This window comes from Cyrtonyx montezumae, unplaced genomic scaffold (genome assembly GCF_038088225.1).
Source record: "Cyrtonyx montezumae isolate F1298 unplaced genomic scaffold, pur_monq_1.0 scaffold_32, whole genome shotgun sequence".
NCBI classification, from domain to species: domain Eukaryota; kingdom Metazoa; phylum Chordata; class Aves; order Galliformes; family Odontophoridae; genus Cyrtonyx; species Cyrtonyx montezumae.
Window position 1 is genome coordinate 1708395 of NW_027072037.1, and position 25607 is coordinate 1734001.

The 25607-nt window shown below is 43.2% G+C and overlaps 1 protein-coding gene across 1 annotated transcript in view; it reads right to left on the minus strand.

The window, feature by feature from the left end:
* Window positions 1–25607, minus strand: part of OBSCN (obscurin, cytoskeletal calmodulin and titin-interacting RhoGEF) — a 172546-nt gene that overhangs the window by 45659 nt on the left and 101280 nt on the right. The window contains exons 62-86 of the mRNA XM_065744974.1: window positions 25312–25581; window positions 24453–24719; window positions 23287–23553; window positions 22016–22282; window positions 21050–21322; window positions 17868–18134; window positions 15508–15780; window positions 14891–15163; window positions 13111–13398; window positions 11415–11687; window positions 9542–10897; window positions 8834–9112; window positions 8397–8475; window positions 7920–8038; window positions 6960–7157; window positions 6405–6437; window positions 6204–6302; window positions 5545–5763; window positions 4679–4745; window positions 3586–3605; window positions 3315–3443; window positions 2321–2460; window positions 1312–1512; window positions 914–996; window positions 21–194 (exon numbers count right to left, since the gene is read on the minus strand). Of these exons, the coding sequence (XP_065601046.1) occupies window positions 21–194; window positions 914–996; window positions 1312–1512; window positions 2321–2460; window positions 3315–3443; window positions 3586–3605; window positions 4679–4745; window positions 5545–5763; window positions 6204–6302; window positions 6405–6437; window positions 6960–7157; window positions 7920–8038; window positions 8397–8475; window positions 8834–9112; window positions 9542–10897; window positions 11415–11687; window positions 13111–13398; window positions 14891–15163; window positions 15508–15780; window positions 17868–18134; window positions 21050–21322; window positions 22016–22282; window positions 23287–23553; window positions 24453–24719; window positions 25312–25581 (5914 nt within the window). The remainder of the gene's footprint in view (window positions 1–20; window positions 195–913; window positions 997–1311; window positions 1513–2320; window positions 2461–3314; window positions 3444–3585; window positions 3606–4678; window positions 4746–5544; window positions 5764–6203; window positions 6303–6404; window positions 6438–6959; window positions 7158–7919; window positions 8039–8396; window positions 8476–8833; window positions 9113–9541; window positions 10898–11414; window positions 11688–13110; window positions 13399–14890; window positions 15164–15507; window positions 15781–17867; window positions 18135–21049; window positions 21323–22015; window positions 22283–23286; window positions 23554–24452; window positions 24720–25311; window positions 25582–25607) is intronic.

The following is a 25607-nucleotide window of genomic DNA, read 5'->3' on the forward strand; positions in this document are numbered from 1 at the left end:
ATGCACATGGGGATGCCTACCTGGAGTGGAAGCGAGTAATATCATCAATATTTCTGAAGATGGTGGATTTCTGACTGGCAATAACTCCCGGGACACTGGGACAGGTCTCGGTGTACCTAAGGTGATGAGTCTGTAGAAACTGTAGGTCTTGAATGTAATCCTCTTCTGAGATCAACAGTTCTTGAATGAGAACACTGAAGGGGAGAGAACGAGCGAGAAAAAAGAAAAAAAAATCATCACTATTATCCTCAGCATACTGAGATTTTTTGGCATGAAAGTAGAGATATTTGATCAGAGGAACAGATATCTTGGATTGAGCTGAAAAGATTTGTAAGGGATTTGATCACACAGGGAACTTGGACACCCCACTTATGTTGGGAAACCTACTCCTACCTCACAGGAATCTACTGCTGGTGCAGATGAAACAGAGCAAGAGTGACAAAAGGGTCTGTGTAAAGTATACAGCAGCAATGTCACTGCCACATTATGCCACCAAAAACACAAATATTTCTATGACAGAACACTCAGCACGCACTGCACTTCACACCAAGCTGTAGCAGTGCTTCTGTGGGGGCTTTCACTCTTTATCAGAAAACATCCTCAGATAAAGAGTGCACTGAAGTACTGAGGTACCAAATTGTAAGGTTTTCTCTTTTGTGAAATACAGAACTTCCATAATTCCATCACTAAAATCCTTCTTTCAAGTCTTACTATGTGATGTAGATTCACTAGAGTATTTCTTGGCTTTTTGATGGCAGAAATCCCTCAAACATCAACAGTTCTAAGCCTTAGAAAGAGTAAATGGCACATCTCAGAGGAACAGCTCTGGCAGGAGTACCTCAGTGCCAACATTCATGTTACATCGGAAGACAACAAGACTCAGCATTGCAAATACCAAACGACAAGAGCTTACCTTAGCTTCCTTTTATATTCATCTTCAGAAACACATTCTCCAGGGAACTCGGGAACTTCTGTTGTTCCCCACTCTGGTGACAACTGAAACACACGAAAAAAGAAACGCATTCACCTGACAGTGGTTTTACCAGTGCATACTGAATAATATCCCTCATTCACCTGTCAGTAACTACTAAATTAGAAGTGTGTGATTGCTTGGAGGATGATAAGGTTCCTCAAACCCAGGTACTCCCGTGCTCACACAGAAATGATGTGTAATCAAAATATGAAAAAGCTCCATCAAGTTAAAGATCCCTTCAATGGTTTCCTCCATGCCAAACCGTGCAAGAGGAATGTCTATAAATAGCAAACAAACCACTTAATTGTAGATAGAAAATAAATACAGCATGATCTTACCTTTAATCTCTTGTCCAGATAAGCTGGAGATACCCAGCCCTGCCGAGAGGGGCTGGATTTTGTGGGTTTGGTCCTGACCAACCACTTCAGGGGATGAGCTGAATCGAGGACTTCCACATATTGGCCTTCCTTCAAGGTGATTGTCTCCTTGTCGGGCGCAGCGGGCACGTAGTCAGCTGTGACCATGTACACATCAAAGATCTGCAGGGATGAGACAACACTTCTTTGGAGTTCTGAAGTGAATACAGAAACTCCAGCAGAACAGAAGGGTTTGTGTTTTCTTTACCAGCTCCTTCATGGCAAAGGGAACTGCTGTTCCCTTTTTTTGCAATCGGAACACTGTATCAAGGAGGCTAAAGCCTTATTTTCAAAACTGTCCAAAGTGTTTGGGTTGCTTATAGTGAAACAGTGAATTCTGTGACAAAGGAAAAGAGTGGCCCTGAAGAATGGCCATCACTGTCAAAGGTTCAATTTTTTTTTCTGTCTTCTCTCTCTCTTTTTTTTTTTAAGAAATATTTTGATATAAACACCCCAAACACTGGAATTTTTACTATTTTTTCCACTGTTATTCCAATGAGAAGAACTCCTCAACAAAATTCTTCAGACCAACTGCATCCAAAGGCACAGAAAATCAAACTTTTACTTCCTTAAGTTGAGTGGTGAAGAAAAAAACAATTGAGTAAACAAGTGGTACATTTTGACCACGTTGATTTGAACAATTTGTTCAAGGTCACAGAGTGAGCCACGAGAATCTGATTCGCTGTGCTCTATATCACACGTCCCTTACACTGTATAGCTAAATGTACCTACTGCAGTGAGTTACATCCCAAAAGCAGATGGAGATCCTTGGAACTCTAAGTTTGATCATTTTAAGTGAGCTTTTCTCCTAGTGTGAAACTTGTCCATTGAGATCAGAGAATCATAGAGTACCCCAAATTTGAAAGGACCCGTAAGGACCATTGAATCCAACTCCTGGCTCCACACAGCAGCACCCAAAGAGATGTTGTACCTCTCCTCTGGAATCCCCATCTTCAGATTCAGAGGAGGACTCTTGAGCAATGGATGAAGGTCTGGATCGGCCGTGGCGAGGAGATGCAGAGGGGGTTTTGGATTCATCATCACTTTCTGCACCTGGCACTCGGAGCGTAGCTGAAAAGCAGAGACCCCACACAGTATGAAATTAAGATCTCCTATTTGAACGTTAAGCAAATATGTAATGATTTTCAATGTTATGAAAACAAGCATTGCCCAAGAAGAGCACTTGGATGGCTTAGTGTGGCATCCTTCTGATGGATAGGACTGAATAAACAACTGGAACGTCTCTGTGCACGAGGCCCTGTGCCTCCTTCATGCATTATCATTACATTCAAAGAATATCTTTGCTTCAAGACAAAAATTTACTGTGAGAAAAACAGCACAAGGCAAGATCATTACACGATGCACAGAACAAACTAGATTTTTTCATGTAATTCATCAGAGCAGCACAGTTTTCAGCCTTGACTCAACTAAAAACTCCCCTTGGGACTAAAACTTTAAGACATGGGACATCTTGAAAGCAGGATTCCCTTCAGACTCAGGAGCACTGCACATCTGAACAAGTCAAAGCACTTGAGATGTTCAAAACAAACTTCTATTTTTAGAACTTTCCCTGTAACCCCAGCAGCTTATGTTGAATAAAATAAACTTATTATAAAAGATAATAAATAGAATGAAAGAAACCTCATTTAAATAAACACTGTGTGCCAAAAATGGACACTGGCCATTTCAGTGCATAGTAACAGCTTAGTGCTGCTCCAAAACAGCAGACTAAGGTGGGACAGTTTGGATGGCCTCTCACTAAAAATTAGCGTTATTAAACACGTGCTAGTGTTCATATGCTTATGCAGGATGGCTGTCTCAAAACCCACTTTACAAATCTTGCTCATATTTAAAGACCAGATGATGACTAAGAAAAAAAATTACATATTCTATACTAATTAGATTACATTTGTCAGGTTGCTTACCCTGACTTATTTTTGCAGATACCATTTCTGAGATACGAGAGGTAAGCTTCTGGAAGAATTCTTCAGTTCCAACGTCAGCTAATGAAATTGGGGTTTTGGGTACACCTTCTCTACCAGCTTCGAGGTCTCCTGAAAAGAAAGAATTCTGTATTAAGCAGAGGCTTGCAAGAGAAGAGGAGGATAGATGTAGGTGGTTATCATGACAGACATAGGCAATCTGAGCTGTAGGTGTGAAAGGCAGTGGTAGGAGAGAAAAGATGGTTCATCTTACCTTCAGAGGTATGAACAGCTCTGGAAAAAAAAAAGAGAAAAAAAAATTAGAAGTTAAATCAAAATGTGCAGCAATAAGCAATAAGAAACGACCTCTCCTGTACATAGGAAGCAGAAGGAAGTGCACTTTGCTTTCAGAGTTAAACTGCACATCTCCTAAGCTTCAGTTATCAACAAAAGACTACATGTAGCAAACAGAACAGAGGAATATCAGCTAAAAGCCTTTGGAAAACACAGCCTACTGTCCATTAGTCCAACTAAGATTCTGCTTTTCAATTAGGACTACTTTGTCATCAATGGAGAGAGGCAGACAATTCCACATAGCAAACTGCTGCTTAGGAAGGGAAATTCACTCTGCAAATTGACATTCTGGAGTGAAACCAGTTGATTCTCTTAGGGCAGATACACTCTAGAAGCTAAAGTGAGTTCAGGTGGGTACCGCTTTTCAGAAAGTATCTCCCCAGCACCCAATGGCAAGTTGAGAGGTTCTTCATGTGCATCTGTTGGCGAGAAGTTTACAAGCAGACCCTTCTGATACATGCATACCTTAACCCTGTCAATCTTTTTGGCATTCTGGTTAGGAGATCAAAAAGGAATCATAGAATGGTTTGGGCTGGAAGGGGCCCTTGAGATCATTAAGTCCCAACCCCCCAGTTACAGGCAGAGACAAAAGGGAGCAATATTTTTATTCAAAACTAAGTTGTCTTTTTTTTCTGTTCTTGTCGCCATCTTCCTTGATAATCTTGAAGTAATGACTGATGTTCATATTATGGCATTTATAGGATGCTTCATTCATGCAGCCTCAAACATGTGTCCATGACTGAATGCTCTGCATTCTCAGCATTCCCAGTATCAAGGACTATAGGTAAGAGCCAATTCCATTTTAAAGATGGAGAAAGATGAATTACAGAGTGGTCAGTACTACAGCTATTTGTATTCAGAATCTATGTACAGGATCCTCAGTGGAAATGGACTGTTTTTTGTTTTTGTTTCTGTTTTTGTAGGCACTAAGCCCCTCACTTCTCACTGTTTTATTTCTGCAGGATGATAGCTGCACTGCTCCACTGCTTCAGCCTGGGTTGCCAGCAACTTACCCCAGGGTGGTCATAATGGCTTCTGATACCATCACACGCTCTTGAGTCAGGACTTCAGCCTCTTTCACTGCAAGATTAGGGTTCAGAATCAGAAGACAGCAGATGTAGGATGTTCTGCCCACTGTAGACACGTTTTCTAGACATGGATTTGTGGGAATACTGGCACACTGAACCTGCCCCATTAGCAGCTCCTCAGCTGGGATGCATACTACCACTCACACAACGCAAACGTTTTGCTCCTCTTTCTTCTCACGCAGATGCAGGGTTGCCCCATCTCTCTATATTGCTTAAGTTATGCTGCTGCAGATCTTGGCACAGTACAAAAGTGAGATAAAAGGAAGGCTGAGAGCAAAATGCTCCCAAATCCTTCCCAGTGGTGGTCCTGCTCAGTTTGCATTGACTTGCCCATTTCTTATTGTGGGGAACGTGCCAGAAGAGGCAGTGGAAAACTCAGCATTAGAGGAATCAACTCTGTCTGCCTTAGCTGCCTCAAGGCAACTCTGCAATGCAAAATGCCTCACCAGAGTGAAATATTCACCTTCAAATATGGTGTTTTGTTTTCCTAAAGCATGACAGTTAGTTATTTTATATAGTCTTTCTTTTTTCTTTGTGGTTAATGTGGTTCTTTTTCAGACTTGCCTGCTCTTTATATGGAAAAGATGCTGCTTTTAATCAAAGCCAGGTTCAGAAATCTAAAACATTATAGGAGTTAAGAGCATCATCTTTCACAAGGCAAGAAAATTAATGCCTAATTCTAGGGAAATGTATTTATTTTGCTTGTGACTTGATTAATTTCCTTATCAGTCACACTCCCAGGAACTCTATGAAAGATAATGTAGAGAAAATGTCTTTAACATAAGATTTACCATCTGCAACTTCTAGGTTGGCAGTGCAGATGGACTGGCCAGCCTTGTTGGTAGCAATGCACGTGTAAGCACCACTGTACTTCTTTTTAACATCCAGCAGGATTAAACTGTGATGCATATTGGAACTGGCGAGTTTATATCCAGGAGTGTCTGGTTTGATCCACAGGATGTCCTCCTGAGACTCTTCTTTCAGCCAAGTAATGGTTGGTGGTGGATGTCCTGAAGGAAAACCAAAGCAATGAACTTCAATTTTCCTAATGGTGCTACTCACACACAATTAGGAGCCATACTGTGGCAAAGTGCTGCTTTTGGCTCGTTTCCTGATGCTTCTCCAGAAATAAGGCATGGCATATAATAAAGGAGCACAAACCTTTCTCTGTCTCACTTGTAGAGACTTTTTCTAAAAGCAAAGCTGTTAATCAGTAGGTATTCATAAGACCAGTGTTATTATCTCCATTCTTGCAAACAGAAATATGGAGGTGAAGATGTGCTTTCCTTCAAAGTGCACAGCCTGTTACAGTTAGTATCACAGACCCAAACTTCAGACTAATATAGGAAATGATGCTGCAATGACTTGGGCCCAGAGGAAGTCCAGAATGCATCATAAAGATATGCAATTCAAATGTTATGGAGGGAGATAAGGTAACTTGTCCACTTACCTTCAACTTTTACAGACAACGTGATGCTTGCACCTTTCTTCACCTTTTTATTGGTAAACCTTTCTAAGAATCTTGGTGGTATCAGCTGCTCGTGGGAATCTGAAAATGACATTGATGAAACATGGTGACATCTCCTGTATGAGTTCACACAACTCAAAAATTCTCAGGGCTTCTGTCATCACTCACTATGGCTTCTCTCACCTGTTTCTGTCACTTCTTCTCTCTCATCAGGATCTGAAACACAAGGGAAAGAAACAAAATGACAAAAAAAACCCAAAACCTTTCTGTGATTGAGTTGATAGAAAAATAGAAAGATGATTTCAGGTGATTATCCATTGCAGAACATATTACACAGAAATTTTGGTTCTATTAAAACACTGTGATTATTCATTAACAAAAACGACAAGAATAGTCCAAATCTCAAAATTGTAGTGTCTTACTAGAACAGCCTCAAGAATCATTTATAGGAGGCCTCAGTTTTAGTAAAGTTAGCCATCAAAGTCATTGAGGTTGGACAGGCATAAGATGTATGTCTATGGGACACCCAGCAGATCCTAGAGAAAAGGCATTTCTCATCTTCAGGACTCGTAGTAAATTACAGCTGAAATAAGATAAAAAGATGTAATATTTTAAGTACAACTTTCCCCACCTCCCTTGACTGCCCTTGGTAGGCTTTCTCAAGAAAAATAACAGTGTGAAAAGGAAAGACTCACTGGAATAGAGACAATTGAGAGCCCAAAATGGGCCAGTACCCACCTTTGACTACCAGCCTGGCTGACGAATATGCAGAACCAGCAGAGTTGATGACAAATATCGAGTACTGGCCAGCATCAGACTTACTGACATTGAGAATTTCCAGTGAGTGGAACTCTCTTTTGTCAATCTTCAGGATCCGATCTGAGGCCTTCAATGGCTGTCCATTTTTGAACCAATAGAGGCGAGGCTCTGGGTACCCTGTGAGGAGCCAGTACAGACACAAAGAGTGAATTGACATATTTGATATGGTGACATCTCCAACCAGGAGATCCTTGAGGACACTGAGTCCTCAGCTCTGCGCATGGTTGCTGTTTTGAAGGGCTGCCACATTAAAATTGGCTGAAAATTCATGAAATGGTATTTATTTGTGAACGTTCTTCTCTATCTCTTTTGTTGCTGGTACTCCCTATATTTATTTGCACACCTGAAGACCTTCCAGATTGGGAAGGCAATGCTTATATCTGCCTTGCAAATCACAAAGCTAAAAGCTGAAGTCTTCATTGAAATAAAATGTGAACCTATGTCTCTTGTTTTTATCACAGTTTCAGTAACAGTTTCAAAACCACAGAAGCCAAAATAGTTCTCATCATTTTTTACAGGCAGAAATGGGTGAAAAAAAACAAAAAAAAACAAACAAAAAAAAGCCAGTAGATTCTCCTCTCTCTGTGGAGAGGCACACTAGGATGCTTTTGCAGCTTCTAGCATGTAGCAGTGACTCCCTCACAGAGTAAGGCAAATCTAGGATTATTTTGTTCATTAAAGAGAATAAACAACACTCTCACTGTCTCACTCTCACTGCACAGACTGAGGACACAACTGCACAGTTGGGCTGGATGATCTTTGAGGTATTTTCCAACCTAGGTGATTCTACTACTCCAAGAGAACATCAGAAAACTTGGTCCAGCACTTCAACCTGACTGGAAACCTGGAACAACACCAAGTGTTGTGGGCTCTCCTCACCTTTCACCTTCAGGTGAAATTTAGCCAGTGGTGCTCCTGGTGCCACATGAATATCATGAAGATCATCGAGGATCTGGGGCAACTGCTCCTCTTCTGTGGTGGATTCCTCTTGTTCTCGACTAAGAAGCAATTCAAATTAGAAAGAAGAAAGCCAGCAAACCAGTGAAGAGTTAGGAATCAGGATCACCTATTTTAGGTTAATTCAGTGCACGTGATTTGCCATCGTGGCAGCAGAATCAGCACCATAAGACATTAAAAGTGAAGATATTGTGAAGAAATACTCAGACCACCATGAAGGCAAGCTTCCACATGAGGAATGAGTGTTGTAGTTATTTCATCTGAAAACTCAGCTGGTCAGTATTCCTTTATGACAATACACCAGCCATGCCAGATACAGCAAAAATGGGCTTAATATAAATATAGGTAGCCATCTTATCAAGGCAAAAGCTAGAAAGAATTAAGAGTTTGATATTTTACCTTGAAACATATTCTTTGGCACTGTAGTAAGAGGATGTCTCTGTTGCATCAGCTGCTGTCTCGTAGTCAGTGCTGGTCACTGTTAAGTGGAAAAGGAAATGTTTTCAGTAAGTTGAACTTTGAAACCTTCATGTTATCATGATTATAGATTCCTTGTTAATGTGAGTGAACAATTTCACAGCACTACTGCAGCAGACTCCCACATCTCCTTGATTTATGGAAGCACCTCAGTTTACCTGAAAAAGTTTGCTTAGAGCCACTCCTTGGGTTGGCAAAACCCAAGGGAACCCATGAGGTCTGGGAATGAAGCACTTTGTGGGCAATGTGTATGTACCATTTTTTTCATATGTAGACAGCATTTTTCTTGAAAAATATATATCCATCTCCAACCATGACCTCTTGGCTCAGTTTTTTTCTGCAGTGCTATTGAGACTTACAGTCCACTCGAAGCTCGGCCTTGGTTGAAGCCACTCCCATGTTGTTTTCAGCAAGGCAACGGTAAACACCCATGTCGGTGGGGACCACAGCTGTGATGATCAGCTGATGGCAGCCTTCCTGGTCCTCGTTGATCATGTAGTGATCATTTTCTTCAATAGCTTTCCCATCCTTGAACCAGCGGACCGTGGGGAGGGGTTTGCCAATGACAATGCAGTCAAAGCTGACAGGATAGCCATCTTGTACCTCTTGGTTTTGGAGCTCAGTCAGGAACATGGGAGCTAAACCCATGGCAGTTAGAAGGGATGAAAGAAAAACTGTGTTACAAGATGCAACGTAGGAGCCCTGCTGCCCAAACGTCCTTCCTTCCCTTGGGGCAGTTCTGAAATCTGTTTCATTGATTTAAGTACAGTAATCACAGTATTCATGGCCATATGGTTACAGTTGGACATTTCTACTGTGAAAAGCAGCTCTGTAAACAAGCGAGTACTTTGCAGCCCCTGCTCTCATCACTGTCTTGTCCTTTTCTCCCACATATGAAAAAAATAAAAATATTCTTTTTTTTTTTTTTCCCAATTATGTAATCTTTCCAGGAAAGTGCCTGCACAAAAATAAAAAGATTTTAGAAGTCACTTCATGAACGAGGAGATAACATTCTGACCTGCCCCAGCTGCCTTTCTCACAGAACAAAACCAGTCTGCTTTACCTACCTGTATCAGAAGTCAGCAAAGGAGGTGGTGGTCTCAGAACTGGTGGAGCAAACTTCCCAGGGGTGGGGGGTGTTGCCTTCCCAATGCGCAATTCAATTTTCCTTGGGCCTTGTTCCAAAATGTCGATCTCCACGGGAATCCCCAGAGCACCAAACATCTCTCTGAAACGAGCGGCGGCTGTTTTTGCCTCGGACAAGATCTCAAACTTGATGTAAATGTACCGATCGTCCTCACGATATGTCTGTTGGTCAACCACCTCTACGTCCCCTTCGTCTGCGCTGACAAAGAGCTCTTCCTCCACATCAGACATCTCTGTTGAGATCTTGGCCCTGAAGAGCCTGTGCAGCCTCCTTCCTGCTTTACGGAAAGCATCATCCAGCTCGCTGCCAGAGGAGCTTTCTGTCTCACTATCAGTGCTTTGTTTAACACGCTTCTCCTTAGGAAGCGCTTGAGGTTCCTCAGCACCAATCACCACCTTTGCACTGTGTGAAACTTTCCCAAATTTATTGGATGCCTCACAGGTGTATTTGCCCGCATCTTTCCTATCCAGGCCAGTGATAATCAAAGAGCAGGTCCCATCGCTGTAGTTGTCTATGTGATAGTAGCGGCCGTCTGACAGTTCCTCCCCGTCCTTCAGCCAACGAACCTTCATGTCACTTTTGCTGTGGGCCACACACTCGAGATGCAGAGTGCTTCCAGGCTCACCAGAGAAATCTTTGAAGGTCTCGGTAAACACTGGGCACTCCTGTTGCTTGATCTCTTTCCTGACTTTGTAGCCCTTGAAAGCAGCCTGGATCTTCACAGCGGCACTGTTCATGGAAGGATCATCTAAATCTGCTATTTCTGGTTCAGCTGGTTTAGCACCTGGGGCAGCCACAACTGTCTCCACACTGGATTTCTCCCACTGTTTCCATAACTTGCCTGTGGAGATGGACTGAACCTTGGTAGTAACACTGACACTTCTCTTCTCAGCTTTCTTGAGGTAGTTCACTAGCGAAGGAGTCCCAGCTCTAGATTCATCATCTGAACTTGTGAAAGAAAAATCTGCTTCTCCTGTCCTAGCCAGCTCGTCGCACGTGGAGTACTCCTCTGAGTAATAGTGAGACTGCTCTGCTTCTTCCTTCCTCAGCTTCTGAAGCTTCTCATCTTCTTCGGGCACCTCACTGATGGAATCCAAGGTGGGCTCCCGGCTCATCCGGCGCTTCTTGGCCAGAGCTTCCCACAGGAGGTGAAGGTCTCCCTCTTGTGCAGCCTCAGGGGGCAAGCTGGGCTGGATGTGGCCATCCACCAGCTCTTCCTGTTGGCTTGCAGGGGGAGCATCCTTGGCAATATCTTTTAGCATGGTCACTGGAGGAACTGAGGAGAATTAAAGATATTAAATGACATAGCGTATGAGAAAGCTCTGAGAAAGCGCATGGAAAACATTATTCCGAAGCGTGGACAGAAGAGTTTTGGTGGCAGTTAACTAATCACTATCCTGTGACATCCAAGTAACATGTACATAGAACAGGGCTGGCCAAACAATGTTTTTAATTCCTCGCACATTTGGGTAAATAAATAGATTCATAGATAACCCCAAGTCGGAACAGACCACAAGGATCATTGAGTCTGACTCTTGACCCCACAGAGGACCACCCCAAATCCAAATCTGTCTGAGAGCACTGTATGACCTGGGAAAATCTCAAGTGAGCATCTCAAAACTATCAGAGCTTCAGAAACATACTGAGCTGAACCAAAGAGTAAGAAAACAGTTATTCGCAGATGTTAGATATAAGTGTGTCAAAGAAAACAAATTCCAGTCCAGGCTGTGGAGATGCCCCTAGATGTCCATAAACAGAATTGATTTAAATTCACAGCAATGCACACTCTATACCTTCAAGGCACAAGCTGGCAACAGATTTGACTTCAGGAGAAACCATGCAGGTGTATGTGTCCTGATCTTCAGCTTTAAATGCATGAATAATGAGTATCTGTTTTTTTCCATCAGAGAGGATTTCATATCTTCCTCCAGTTTGTATTCGTTCTTTCCCTTTGAGCCATGTCACATTCTCTTTGATTTCACTTGACAATTTGCATTCCAAGCGAGCCACCTCCCCTTCAGAGACTGATCCACCCACCAAAGGATGGGTGATGGTAATTGAAGGTTCTGTAATTGAAAAACAGGCAGATTAACATAAAGAATACACCACAAATGTTAAGGCGTTTTGGAGCACTCTGTAAAAGTATTCAAACATCCCATCCTTCATTTACAGATTCTTTAACTGCTGCAGGCAAACAAAAGAAAAAGGAAAAAAATAAATAGATCAATGTCAGCATCCAAAATGGGTGCTTCCAAAATAACCATACAAGCTGTCTGAGGGGAGAAACAAGTTCCATTTAAACGTATACATGCAAAAGACATTGCATTTTTCCCATTCCTGTGTTTGTTTGCTGACCTTCATTTACCCATCACAACCAATATTCAAGCAGTCCCATGGATCCTAGCAGATCTTAAATGTTTAGAAGCTATGAGAGAAAACAATTGCATGATAAGAAGAATAAAAAAGAGATTGATAGAAGTTGTGTTCATTCCAATCTTGAAAGATAATATATATATATATATATACGTACAATTATGCTAGTTTAGGAAGAGTTAAAAAAAATCTCAGAAAGATTAAAGAATATTTAAAATAAAATATTTACTCTGGAAGAAGGTTTGCCAATGGCGTGCTGCTTGTAGTGACAGCAATACTCGAAGTCAAGACTGACGTGTTAAATGCACAGATGTTGACTGGGACCTGATTATTTAGTGCACATCCAAGTGCCATCTGTCCCTCTGCCTATTTCACCTGGTGAGGGAACCTCTGCCCAAATGATTTTGATTTCTTGTAGGCAGAGTGAGCATATGCAGTTATTGGGGTCCAGCTGACACACTGGAAATTATGTTGCAAAAACATCAAAGCTGAGCTTAAGAGAAAAAAGGTGAATTTTATTTATTATTATTAGAGTAACTCCTGGGAATTTTCTGGGATCTCAGTTATCACAGAAGGAGTTGCAGGAAAAGGTTGGTGGAGTGGCTCTCTGTTCCACATCCAAAGTCATACCAGTAGACAGCAAAGAAACTGTATTCTCCAGTACTCTTTCAAAGGGGTTATCATAAAAGATAGGCAATCATACGAAGAAGGATGGGTGAAGAAGACAACAGTGCCCAGAACTGCATCAGTGCCAGCAGTAACCAGCCTTGGTTACTCCAAACACATTCCAACATGCCTCTTCTGACTCATTCCACTTGAGCTCCACCAGAAAAGAAACGAATGGCGACGGGACAACACAGGGATGCAGTGCAGGCCACAAGACTTGGTGCAGCTTGGACAAAGAAAGGGTCGAATAGTAACACAGCAGGCTTTGCTTTGTGGCAGCCCAATTTGCCCAAGCCCTTTCTCCTATATTGTGTCGGCAGCAAAGCACTGACAGATGTTGCCAATTGATCTCTTCCAGGAGATACCTGGAATGGGAGAAGCAGACATTGCCATGCGAAACAGGCCGACAGCAGCTTGCAGTCCTCCACGGGGCCATCTCTCCTTTCTCACCTAGCTGCACCATTTGAGGGAAGTGCACTGGCTCGCTGGCCCCAACTCTGTTTACAGCTGAGACGCGGAATCTGTAGGGTTCGCCCGGGGTGAGATTGTCCACCACAAACTCCATGCTTTGAATAACGTTCTTGCTGCATGACTGCCAGCCAACACCTGGGATTTTCCTCTCCACTTTGTAGCCTAGGATGTCACAACCCCCGTCGCTCAGCGGCTTGTACCAAGACAGAGTCACAGAGTGACTGCTCGTGCGTGAAACTTTTGGTTCTTCAGGGGGATCAGGGTGGGCTGAAGGGACAACAGAGGTCCAGTGATGCACAATGTGAGCAGTATTGCTTTCTACTGAAGCGGTCTGAGAACCTTCTACCAACACTGAGAGGAAAGCACGACAAACACAACGTTTGATTCATTGTAAAGCTGAGTGGGTATGTGGCTGTGGCCACGGGGTGAATATGTGCACTGCTGATTTCTCCTGCACTGATCTACACTCCTGAGAACAAATATTCATTTTCCAGGAACTTGGCTGAAAGCTTGGAGTGCATTTGGGCTTTGATTTTATACAGCTCTGGCCTGGCCTTGGTGGACATCATGCTGTCATGTTGTCAATGGGCTACAGAGTCACTCTGGTAACTTCAGTGGCAAGTGTAATTGCTAAGTTACAGCATCAGACGATAACAAGTAAATACATGATGGGAATGGAGTGGTGTCCTATCAAACTGGCTACTGACGATTATACTCAGTACAACAGAAAATGTCCCCCACCTAACACTTCTGCTTAAAAGACAGAAATATCTATTTTAGTCTTCAAGTTCGAGGCATTTACCAAATCAACAATCTGCCACAGTATTCCAGTCCAAAAAATTCAAGGCAGAAGAATCAGCTCTTTCATATATTTCATAGAATCAGTAATGTTGGAAAAGACCACTAAGATCATCAAGTCCAACTGTCAACCTATCACCACCATAAAATCCTGAAAACCTATCCAGTTCATGGTTTCACTGGGAGGTGAGAAGGATGCCTGTAGCAATTCAAAGGATGGTCAGTTAGTGTCTCTTGAGCACCTTCAAGTACAGCTAAAACACACTGCAATTATCTCATAACCATCCCTGGGGTTATGCCATTCCTGGGTGATCAACCTATTCCTCTGCAGGAAGTAGACAGGTCTTGGGGTGCTGGGATGGGCTTTGACAAATCATTTGTATTACACACCCTACAAGGAAATTCGGCAACTACTGTCTTTTCCACTCTCAAAATACTCCAAGAGGTTCTCATTCTCCTATCTTTGAAGCACAAGGTAGATGTCACATGGGTGAATTCCATGATAAGACTGTAACACGCAACTCAGTAATCTATAGAATACTGTTTGCCTTTGTGCTGGAGTAGATCAGCAGATTTCAAAGGGTTCTCTTCTGCCCCTGATAATTTTTCCTAGCACGACTCCCTCCTGTATCCTCATGTTTGCTGAGGGCATTGTTGAACTCTGTGTAAATTGATTTCCATACAACTGTGTTACATTTTAAAAAGGACTGCAATGAAAGAGAGCTGGTGAACATCTCTACCATCACTAGCCTGATCTAATTTTCTTCTAATGGGCCCAATTATTGCTGGTCAAAGAACAAGTTGCCCTGCAGCACCTTCTCAGGCTAAGTTCACAAAGGCAAAGAAAAAAAAAATCAGTATGAAGATCAGAAAATTTGAGGTTGTAGCTCAATTCCAAAGGAGATTTCATTTCTAGTGTTGCTAGGCTAGAATGACAGACGTGTACAACAAACGGACTTACCTAGCACAGATAACTTGGCTGATGCAATTGCTTCCCTGGAAGCAAATGTCACCTCTCCTGAATGATGTAGTTGGGCTTTATTCAGAATAAGTTTGTACTTGTTTCCATCTGCTTGTATCTCCCAGTCCTCATCTGGTTGGATCTCCATATCATTAAAATACCAGGTAACTTCATTAACTGGCACAGCTTCGCTTAGAGCACAGCTAAATGTAGCTTTCTGCCCTGGAGAGACTTCCACATCTGTGAGAGGCTGCAAGATCTGGAGGCGCCATCCTACAGAGGAAAACAGGCAATCAGACCCTCGATTAGTGAAACAAATACAGGTAAGAGAGGCTGTGGGTATTTATGTTGAATCTCTGGGCAGTCGGGCCTTGGAGACCAAGGGGATCATTAAGATGGAGGTTACATATATCACCTGATCAGATGGTATCCTTGGTGGCCAAAACTTTCCAAAACTTGCAAAAACCATCCAAGCAATGCTCTCCTTTGCCAAGCAGCAGAAAAATGAAATGGAAATTCCTAAAGGAACTTCCTCTCTGCTATTCATGACACGTTCCTGGCTCATTTGCCCTTCCCAATCAGAAATGTAAGACTCCCCAAGCAAGTCTTGCAGTTACCTTTCACCGTGAGGAAGGCCGAGGTGACTGCATCACTGCACATAAAAGTCACCCTACAGTTGTCCTGCAGGGTCAGGTTCTTCAGCAGCAGCAGATGCCTGCGCCCGTTCTCAAAGTAAACCATCTCCGTGTTTTCTGTAGTCTTGGCAGGCTCATCATCAATCAGCCAGTTGTAGTTGTAGCACTCGGGCTTGGAAAGATAGCATTCAAACAGGGCTTCCCCTCCTTCCACTGCTTCCACGTTCTCCAGGCCCTGGACAATGCTGTTCTTGGCTAGTAAGGAAGGAAAACCAACAGCATTAATTGTCTGCTGCGTACATCTGAGTATCAACAAGCCTTGGATCACTGGATGATTCCCACTGCTGAAAAGCTGACAGAAGTGGTGAGGATGTGATAAATTGTGATTGAAGGCCTAGCTTAGGATTATAGAATAACCCAAGTTGGAAGGGACACACGAGGATCACCAAGTCCAACTCCTTCGCTGCTATTTTTCCACCAGGCTCTAACACAATACTACATATAAAAACATCATAACTAGTGAGGTAGTTAAAAAGTAATAATTAACCTCTGGGACTTCATTTCACCTAGGCTTCCTACAGAAACCTGACTTCTGCTTTTGCAAATAAAGACAAGAAATGTTGGTGTTCGTATGAACCAGACAAATAGTTGATAGGGAAGGACAGCTCAGGAAGATAAAGCATAATAAAATTTCTTCAATCCCACAACAGGAGATGTTTCCTACAGATCTCCCAGGCAGTACAATTACCATCAGAGCTGGGGAGATGTAAATCAGATGACTGCTCACAGTGCAGCCTGACTCCCTGTCATGCAAAGCTATGCAAGAGTGTGTTACAGCTGGCAAAAAAAAGTCTGCCATCTGAGTTAACAATACAAATAGTGAGTCTTCCTCTGGGAAACACACAAAGAATTAAAACCTATATTAACAGGATTTTGAATGGTAAGTTTCTGAGTCGTTATGAAGGCTCTGTGGTAATGGATTAGGTTTATCTTCTCATGCATGTGTGGTTAATTGTGCGGTCAGAGACGTGCCCGTGCCTACACACTCCATTTGCCTGCAGTCACTGCATGCATCTGTTGGCCTTTGTACGTAAGCAACCAGCCTGATGCCAAATTAAGCCCAGGCTGGTGCTTGCAAATGTAATTTCTGCTAGACTGACTCCATGGGCAAACTGTTTGTGCAGCACTGGGAACGCACAGTTAGGTTGACACGATGTACACAGATACCATAGAACGGTCAGCACCATCAACAGCATAAACCAATGCCCTGAGACTTCACAGCTCTTCAATATGAAGTGAAAAAACAACGCTGATTTACTCATTTGATAGCAGAAAAAGACAAGAGCATGACATTTTTGTATTTTACAATACTCATGCTTATGGAGAACAATGAGGGTTTTGAATATCTTGGAGAGTGCATAATTTTGTTAGGACCACTCCAAGCCTTTTCTATGTGCTTTTTCAGAGCACTACTTTCCCTAACTATGAAAAACAGATCACTGCAGATGCTAACTCCTCTGAGATGCTTTTAGGTAATACTCATTAATACCTGTTTATTGCTAAAATGGAAAGAACTTATCAATGTTGAAAACACTACTTTTAATAACACCCTGAAGGTCTTCACTCACAACTCTAATTAGGCAAGAAGACATAATTATTATTAACAGAACACAACAACTCAGAAATCAGATCTGAACCCCTGTACTTGCTGGTTGAACTAATTCACTTGGTGACTGAAAACAAGAATTCTACATGCAAACAGCAGCAAAAACCTAATGGACATCAATATCAAACCATAAATCTGCTCTTAATTTTATCTGCTGATCCTCAGGACCAAGTGCTGATTGCAAGTGAGAAGGTATGTCCTGAGTGATCAGTATTTGAAATAAGTAAAATCCCAAGCTATTTCAGCTTAGTTGAAATAAAAATAAATTCAATGCTACCCATTACCTACTGGTTTTAGAGAACTCGTGTGTAAAAAGCACTCTGTAACAGTACAAAAAAAAATATGTTGTTATTATTCCTTTGGACCAACATTATATTGTCAAGTTCACAATAATTCAGCAGGAAGCATCCATAGCACTGATGTGGCAGCACAAATCCAGTTCCATGTGGAAGACGTGTAATAAGTGAGTGTTAATTAGAGCTCAGCTGCAGTGAAATGCTGCAGCTTCCTATTCAGTTCCCAATAACTGCTACCTATTTTCAGCATCGTTATCAGCCCTGGCATGAACACCAAAGACCAGGTTCTAACGTGTCACTTCTTGTGAGATGCTGCCATGATTTTTCCACCTCTTAGTTGGAAACCATGATAGTCTTCCTCTTTGGCTGGAAGACCTCACCTTGAACGTCAAGTGCAGCCATCACTTTAGTGCCTTCAGCTTCACAAGAATAGATGCCACTGTCTTCTGGTACCGTAGGTTTAATTTTTAGCATGCTTACATTCCAGTCCTGATCGATAATCACTCGCTGCCCATCTGCAAGTATTTCCTGATCATTTTTCTTCCATATGGCGTGCACTGGCCTAGAATATTGGCATATGAACTCTGCTGTGCCATCTTCATCAACAGTTATATCCTGCATGGGACTGACCACTTCAATGGTTGGATCTGTCAACCAACACGTCAGGAAGGACATGCATTAGTGGATCCTCATGGAAATGGCAACTTGGAGACTTTTGACAAGCACAGAGCCCATGGGAAGCAAGCAGAGTAAAAGTGCAAGCAGGAAGCTGTCTGGACACACTGGGCATGAGCAGTTTAGTCTGTGCACGTGTCAGCATCAAGCAGGATTGAAGCAAAACTGGTGTGTTAGAATGTAACTGTCACAATGGGCCGTGGACCACCAGCCTGCACTTTGACCATCCCAAATAGAAACTTCCATGCAGAGCATCTGCTGAGATTCCCTCCAGCTCCAGTTTTCCTCCCAGCACTGCTGAGATGCTCAAGGACGGGAGCTTTCACGATGGGTGTGAAACACTTCACAGAATGAGACAGGAGTGCAAATCTGAGACAGAGAGTGCAGTGGGTGGGCTGCAGTGAGGTGTTCCCTGTGGTACAGGACCTCTCAGTGCCATGAACCCTACACTGGAGGCTCCTTTTGGAGCAGACTGCAGCCACTCACTGTACAGAAATGCAATGCACACATGCAAATATTCATTCCTGTCACGTGCTAGTGAGAGATATAATTTGGGGGAAAATGATAACCATTTCATCTACAGCAGCTGTCCTAGAGCTATGTGAACCTATTGAACTCTCCCCCTGTCAACCACTGCAATCTCAATGAGAACCCCAAAAATACTGGGAACAGCTGGATGGGCAGCTGCTCTGAAGAGCCAAGGGGTTGGTTTTAAACATTCAGAGTCCTTCTTTTAATAGTATTTCTGCTTCTTGGAGAAGCAGAGGAGAGTAGGAGAGCAAATCTAACCTTCATGAGCTTCCAAAGCAGCCCAGGAGTCTCCCCCCAAGATGTCAAATTGGATCACCTGCATGCAACTGCAATACATGTGCTGGAAAGAAAAATCTTAATGAAGTCTGAAAAGTAAAGTCTCTCTGCAGTATCCTTCTCAGCAGGATCACATCAACCCCTTTAAAAACTTCTTAGGGCTGCTGATGTGCAGCTCAGCATAAAAAGATGACAGAGAAAGCTAATATCTGTCCTTCACTTTCAAATTGTTCTTCTGATCAGATAGAATAAACTGCATTGCAACTCTGTCTGAATAGTCCTGTTTAAACTGGTGAATCAGGTGGAGGGTTTGGGGTGTTACTGGAGGACCTTGGGAAGCAAAGACAGTTTTACTAACGTCTCTTAGAAACTTTTTCCAAGTCTTGATTTTGATCTCTAAGTCTCCCTCCACCATTCGCTGTGTCTGCAAGTGTGCAGATGGAGAGGAGGCATCCATGGCAAAGCCTGGGGATGTTTTGTTATGCCAGGACTGAAGAAGCAAGAAGGTGTCTTTACAACTGGAGGAATACATTACCATCCCATTTCATGAGATGCACACACGCTCACAGCAAATGTCACCTGTGGTCTTGAAGAAGGAAAGAGTCCCATTTCCAATTGCAACATGCCACCATTGGGCCAAGCCCTTGGCAGCCCCAGCAGCAGGAAGCTCCTTGGACCTTAGGAGCCAAAGGGCTGCAGCAGAGCCTGTGACCCTCACTCTGCCCAAGGAGGTCAGGAGGAGGCAGCCCTCAGCCTTTTCTCATTTCCCCCTGCTCATACACAAACATTTCATCATGATGTGTCCCTGAGTTAACGCAGTTCTAGGACAGTGACAGTCTGAAGACAGATCTGTTTCTAGATGTCTGGCCAAAATGAAGTGCAGGAAGTTGGCTGTGAATACAAGCATGGTTAGAGTGTCACTAGTTTTTACTTTCCTATTGAGCACAGTGTAACACAAGTGGTTTTTTTTTTCCCAAAACCCCAATCATTCTAATCCAATTACAATCATATGCTACCATGATTCATATTTATATTAAAGACATTTTGTTTTAATAGAAGCACAAAGTATCCACACATGTGCAGAAGCATGAGCTATGGGCTTGGATGAGATAATCTCCGAAGTTCCCAACATGAAAAATCCTGTGATTATGTGAAATTAAAATTGGGCAGGCGTTTCTTGGGTTTTACACACTGCCTCAATGCTGCATGATTCTCGTGCTAGAAACAAATAATATGGCATCTTATCACTGCATGGAGGTAAATTTCCTGAATGCACAAGGGTCACTGTTAGAGAAGGAGACATCAGTCTGACTCAGTGGATCATTATGGTGAACAGTTACAGCATGAGGGTAGATTTTAATAAAGAACATCTAACACCTTCTATCACTTGATATAAAAATCCCATTTCCAAGCAAGGAATAAGTGTTGCTTTTTCCTCAAAAAAATAACAGCTTTTCCCAATGGCTATAAGAGGTTTGAACAGGAAGCAGCTTGCTTTACCATGAAGTCTGGAGCTCAGTGTTATTTGCAGTTTGTGGCTACCCTTACCAAATGGGAACCAACATTCATCCAGCAGACAAGACTTTGCTAGTGCAACGATCAGCATTAGCATTCTGGCAACCAGTAAACGTGGCCCACTTCCTTGTGATGCAGCAATGTCATATACCAACTGGTTTCCAGAGTGAGCTCTGAAGCCATCAGCATATGAGCACAAGGCCTTGTCTTGGTTAATTGTGGTGTTTTAAGGAAAAAAGTTGAGGGGAGATGAAAAAAAAACAGACACTACCACCAAGGTGAAAGCACAGATCCTTCTGTATTGGTTTAGCTTGACTGAGATGGCCAGTACAAGCAGTAGCCCTGGCCCTGCAGCCCTTCCTCACCTCAACCACTGAAACTATGTGGTTATATCTACAAGACTTCTGGAGCAAGTGTGGCTGCCCTCAGAAGCAGAGAGCCCCAGGACTGTTGTGCCACAGAAGAATTGTGGAGAGATTTAGTAAGGGTAGCCAGGAAGGCAGAAGCACTTGCACACTGAGCAATTCCAGAGGTGGCCATCTCTGTCTTTCCAACAACAAAATACCTTTGACTAATAATTTAGCTGAAGATATCAGAGAGCCAGCTCTGAAGGTGACAGTGCCTGAGTCGTGGCATGCCACATCATTTAGGGTTAAAGTGTGGATTATCCCGTCCTGCTGAGAGATTTCAGTCACAAGGTTGTTGTGAAGGGGAGATCCGTCGAGCCACCACTGCACGTTCTTCATGCCTGGGTGGGACAGCTCGCAGGTGAAAGTGGCCGACTCACCCACAAAGACGTCTGTGTTCTTTAAACCAGAAACTATGACTGCTTCTTCTTCTGTATAACAGAGCAAGAGAAGGTGCCAAAAGAAAAGAAAAGCATAAACATACACAAGTTCCTCCCTGTAGAACTAACCTAAGCAACAGCGCACGTTGTCTGGGAGAATTAAACTTGTAATGCTGTTCCAGGGTTAAAAAAAACCCCACAAATCTTAATTTTTCTCCTACCCTTTGCCCACCTTCTACCTTTCACCCACACACAGGGTAGCGTGACCATCTGCAAACGCTGGTTCATTGCAAGGACAATGAGGAATCCCTGTGTGTTGCAGCCTCCTGCACCAACAGTTGTAGGTGATGTGAGGCAGATGGGAAGCTTACCATTTAAATGGGATGATTATGTTCAGTATATGAGAAAAATAAAACAGATATCAGCAGTGATGGAAGGCATACTGAACAATACCAGATTTTCAGTACTCTTTGTAATAGCTGGTCCAACCAAATGGTTTTTAGGCAGCACCACCATCTCCTTTGGTGCTCAGTGGAGTGACTGTGCTGAACTGCAGTAAGGTATAAGCATTTGTCTGACCTCAGCCTGAAAATAAACGTTTATATTTTCACTGAAATCAGGGACGAAATGAACAGAATTCAATTGGTTTGCATCTGACACAAACTTGGACAGTTACTGCCAAATACTGTGGAGTAAAAACTTCAGGCAGCAAAACCAGAGCACCCCCGCCAGCCTTCATCTTACCTTGCACGTACACAGAACCTGTGGTGATCTCATATCCAGTGCTACAGGTGTAATCTCCACAGTCATCGAGTTCCACACCGTGGATGATGAGCTCGGCACTGCAGCCTTTCAGTTTCATCTCATACTTATCACTGGGCTGAATGACCACCCCTCCTTTTCTCCACTCAACGGGAGCATCTGGCTTGGAAATCTCGCAGTGCAAGGTAACTGTTCCCCCCTCTTGAGACTCCACATTTTTCAGCTCTTCCTTAAACAGCACGGGCAGTACTGCAGGGGAGAAGCAGTCTCAACAGTGATGGTGCCCAGAGGTGAGTGAATTGGGCTGAGTAAGAGGTTTCACATGGGCATACCCATAATATTCAGTATAAACAATTAGAGGGAAAAAAAATCTACCAGTCGCAGCATTTGGACATTCAATCACTGAAACAACATACTGAGAATCATAGAGTCATTCAGGCTGGAAAAGACCTCTAAGATATCCCAAGTCCAACCTCTGACCCACCCACATTGTGCCCACTGACCACATCCTCCAGTGCCACATCTCCATGGTTCTGCAACACCTCCAGGGATGGTGATCCCACCACCTCCCTGGGCAGCCTGTGCCACTGCAATTACCACTCTCTGGGAGAAAAAGTTGTTCCTAACATCCAACCTGAACCTTCCCTCATGCAACTCGAGGCCATCACTTCTTATTTTATCACTGTTATCTTAGAGACCAACTCCCACCTCACACCAACTTCTTTTCAGTGTTCTAGAGAGCGATAAAGACTCTCCTGAGCCTTCTCCAACCTGAACCCTGTTTCCCTCAGCTGCTCCCCATAGGACTGTGCTCCAAACCCATCACAGGTTTTTTTTGCCCTTCCATGGACACTCTCCAGTGTCTCAATGTTTCTCTTGTAGCGCAGAACTCTGAAATGAATGAAACTATACAATCCAGATGTATAGCCACTAGAAGAAGACACAGAGCCACAAACCTAGTGCTGCCCAAGCACATATAGCTATAACAGCTTCATTTAAAATGAGCCTGCATTCTTCTTTAAAGAGCGGATTTTGGATCAAAACCCTTCCTGTACTTTAAATTCACAAACACAGAGGGTTAATGATAATTCAGTGATTAAACTTCCATTAGTGGGAATGATTGGTGATCGGTGGCCGGTTGGACTGGATGATCTTGGAGGCCTTTTCCAACCTTGGTGATTCTATGATTGTATCATTACAGCTCTACAGAAGGCAGCCATGGCTTTTCTGCCTTCCAGCAAGGCTTCTCCTACCTTTGACTTGCAATGATGCAGTGGTCTGTTGATCCCCTGAGTCACACGTGTAATCGCCCGCATCCTGAACCTCAGCATGGTAGATGAAGAGCTCAACAAGTGTCCCCTCCTGCCGGATCTCATACTTGTCACCTGAGTGCAGCACTGTATCTCCTTTCCTCCACTCCACGGGCGCGTTGGGCTTTGTCAGCTCACACTGCAGCATGGCAGTGCGCCCTTCCTCCACCTCCTCATTTTTCAGCCAGTGTTTGAAAAACACAGGAAGGGCTTGAAGGGGAGAATGGTACAAAGAACAGCAAACTCAGATAGAAAACAGAGGAACGATTTGTTGACAAGGTACTGGTGAAAACTGGAGTTGTAATGTCATTCATGAAGTTCATGTACAATTCTGGCTTTGTTTACCTGAATAAGAGGGATGTCTATTTCCAAGTCAGACAGAGGAGGAGAAGGAGGAAGAGTTAACCAGCAGGGAAAAAATCAGTTCTACAACAGTTCTGCATTTCTTTTTTCATATCTAAAAAAACCTAAAAGCGTTTTGTTTTGTTTTTCCAAAAAGAATTCCCAACTAATTTTTTGAAGCCTGAATGGTTTTTCATCCAAAAATAAGACCACAGAATGGATAGAAATACTCAAAACAATAGAATCCTGCTGACCTGAAGCTGCACCATTTCAAGAATTTCAGATCATAAAGGAAAAGATCAGTCACAGAACAGTTAAGGCTGAGGGGACCTTTGGAGGACTTCCAAGGAGGGAATTCTTCCACCTCTCTGGATCACAGCTCCATCATCTGACTACCCCTCATCATAAAACTCGTGTTTCTTTTTTACTAATCTGATTTTCTCTTGATTAACTTGTGCTTCTTGTCTCACATCTGTTTGTTGTACACCCTAATAAAAGTCTGTCTCTCTCTTCTCTGTAGTCTCCCAACAGACATTTGCAGACAGCAGCGAGGTTCCTCTTCAACTTTCTTTTCCTCAAGCTGAACAAACTCAGCTGCTCCTGCCTTTCCTTATACTTCATCTTCTCTAGACCCATGACAAAATTGGTGGCCTCTGCTCCACTTATTCCAGAACCTCAAAGTCTTTCTCCTACTCGGAAGCTGCAAAGAGTGCAACAAACTCCTTCAGTTGATGTCTCAGAGCTGCTAAGCAAAGAGGAAATCTTACCTTTAACTTCTAGTCTGGCAGTGGTCTTCCCATCAGCTGTGTGGCAGCTGTACTCTCCTGAGTCCCCACAGTCCAAATCGTGGATGACCAGCGTGTGCACATTCCCATCCTGCTTGATGCTGCACTTCTGGCTAGAATGGATGACAGATGTGCCTTTCTTCCACTGCACGGGCACGTCAGGCCGGGACACCTCGCAGCACAGCTGGGCTGTGCCACCCTCCTGCAGCTCCAGACTGTGGAGGGCCTTCACAAAGGTGATGGGAGCAGCTGTGGAGAAGAGATGCAAACACTGCCGCATGCTTCTGGTCTCCTCTGGAGGAGTTCAAAACCTGCCTGGATGTTTTCCTGTGCAGTGCACTGAAGGGAACCAGATTTTTGAGGGGAAGTTGGACTAGATGATCCCCAGAGGTCCCTTCCAACCCCTACAGTTCTGTGATTTTGAACCAGATGGAAGAGGAACAAACAAGATAAGGCACTGACACAGCCAACCTTTCCAAATCAGAATAACTGAAGGGTTTTATTTTCAGGGTGAGGATCTGAAAACATCACAAGTGGAAGATGAATTCAGAATCTATTCTTGATATTCTTCAGTGCTGATTTGAATGCATCTTAGATACTTATTTTGAGATAGGATAACTTGTCCTCAAAGGATGTCTGTTTCACTTCACAGACTATAAAAATGTCTGAAATGACTGGCTCAGCTGTACATATCTAACTCTTCAGTGCCTAAACTGCGTTAGATAAATCTCCCAAGATTTGCAGAGACCCTCCCACCAAAATACACTTCTCCAAAAGCTAAGGCAGCACTGACAGTGCTTACCAGTACTTTCTGAATCCTTCTTTTTGATAAGTAGCTCACCTTGGACTGTTAGCTGTGCCCCTGTGGTATGCTGCCCAACTCTGAAGCTGATGGGTCCACAGTCTTCTAGAGTCACCTTCCTCAGGATCAAAGTGTGACGTGTCCCTTGGACTTCGATCTCATTCATTTCATTGGATTGCAGGGGAACATCCCCCAGGAACCACTGAGCATCCTGAGTTGTTTCCTGGGACAGTCTGCATTCAAACACTGCATCTTCGCCTTCATATGAAGTGACATCCTTCAGCATCTCCACTATGGTTGCTTCTGGTTCTTTATGGAAAGGTCAACAAAGTTTG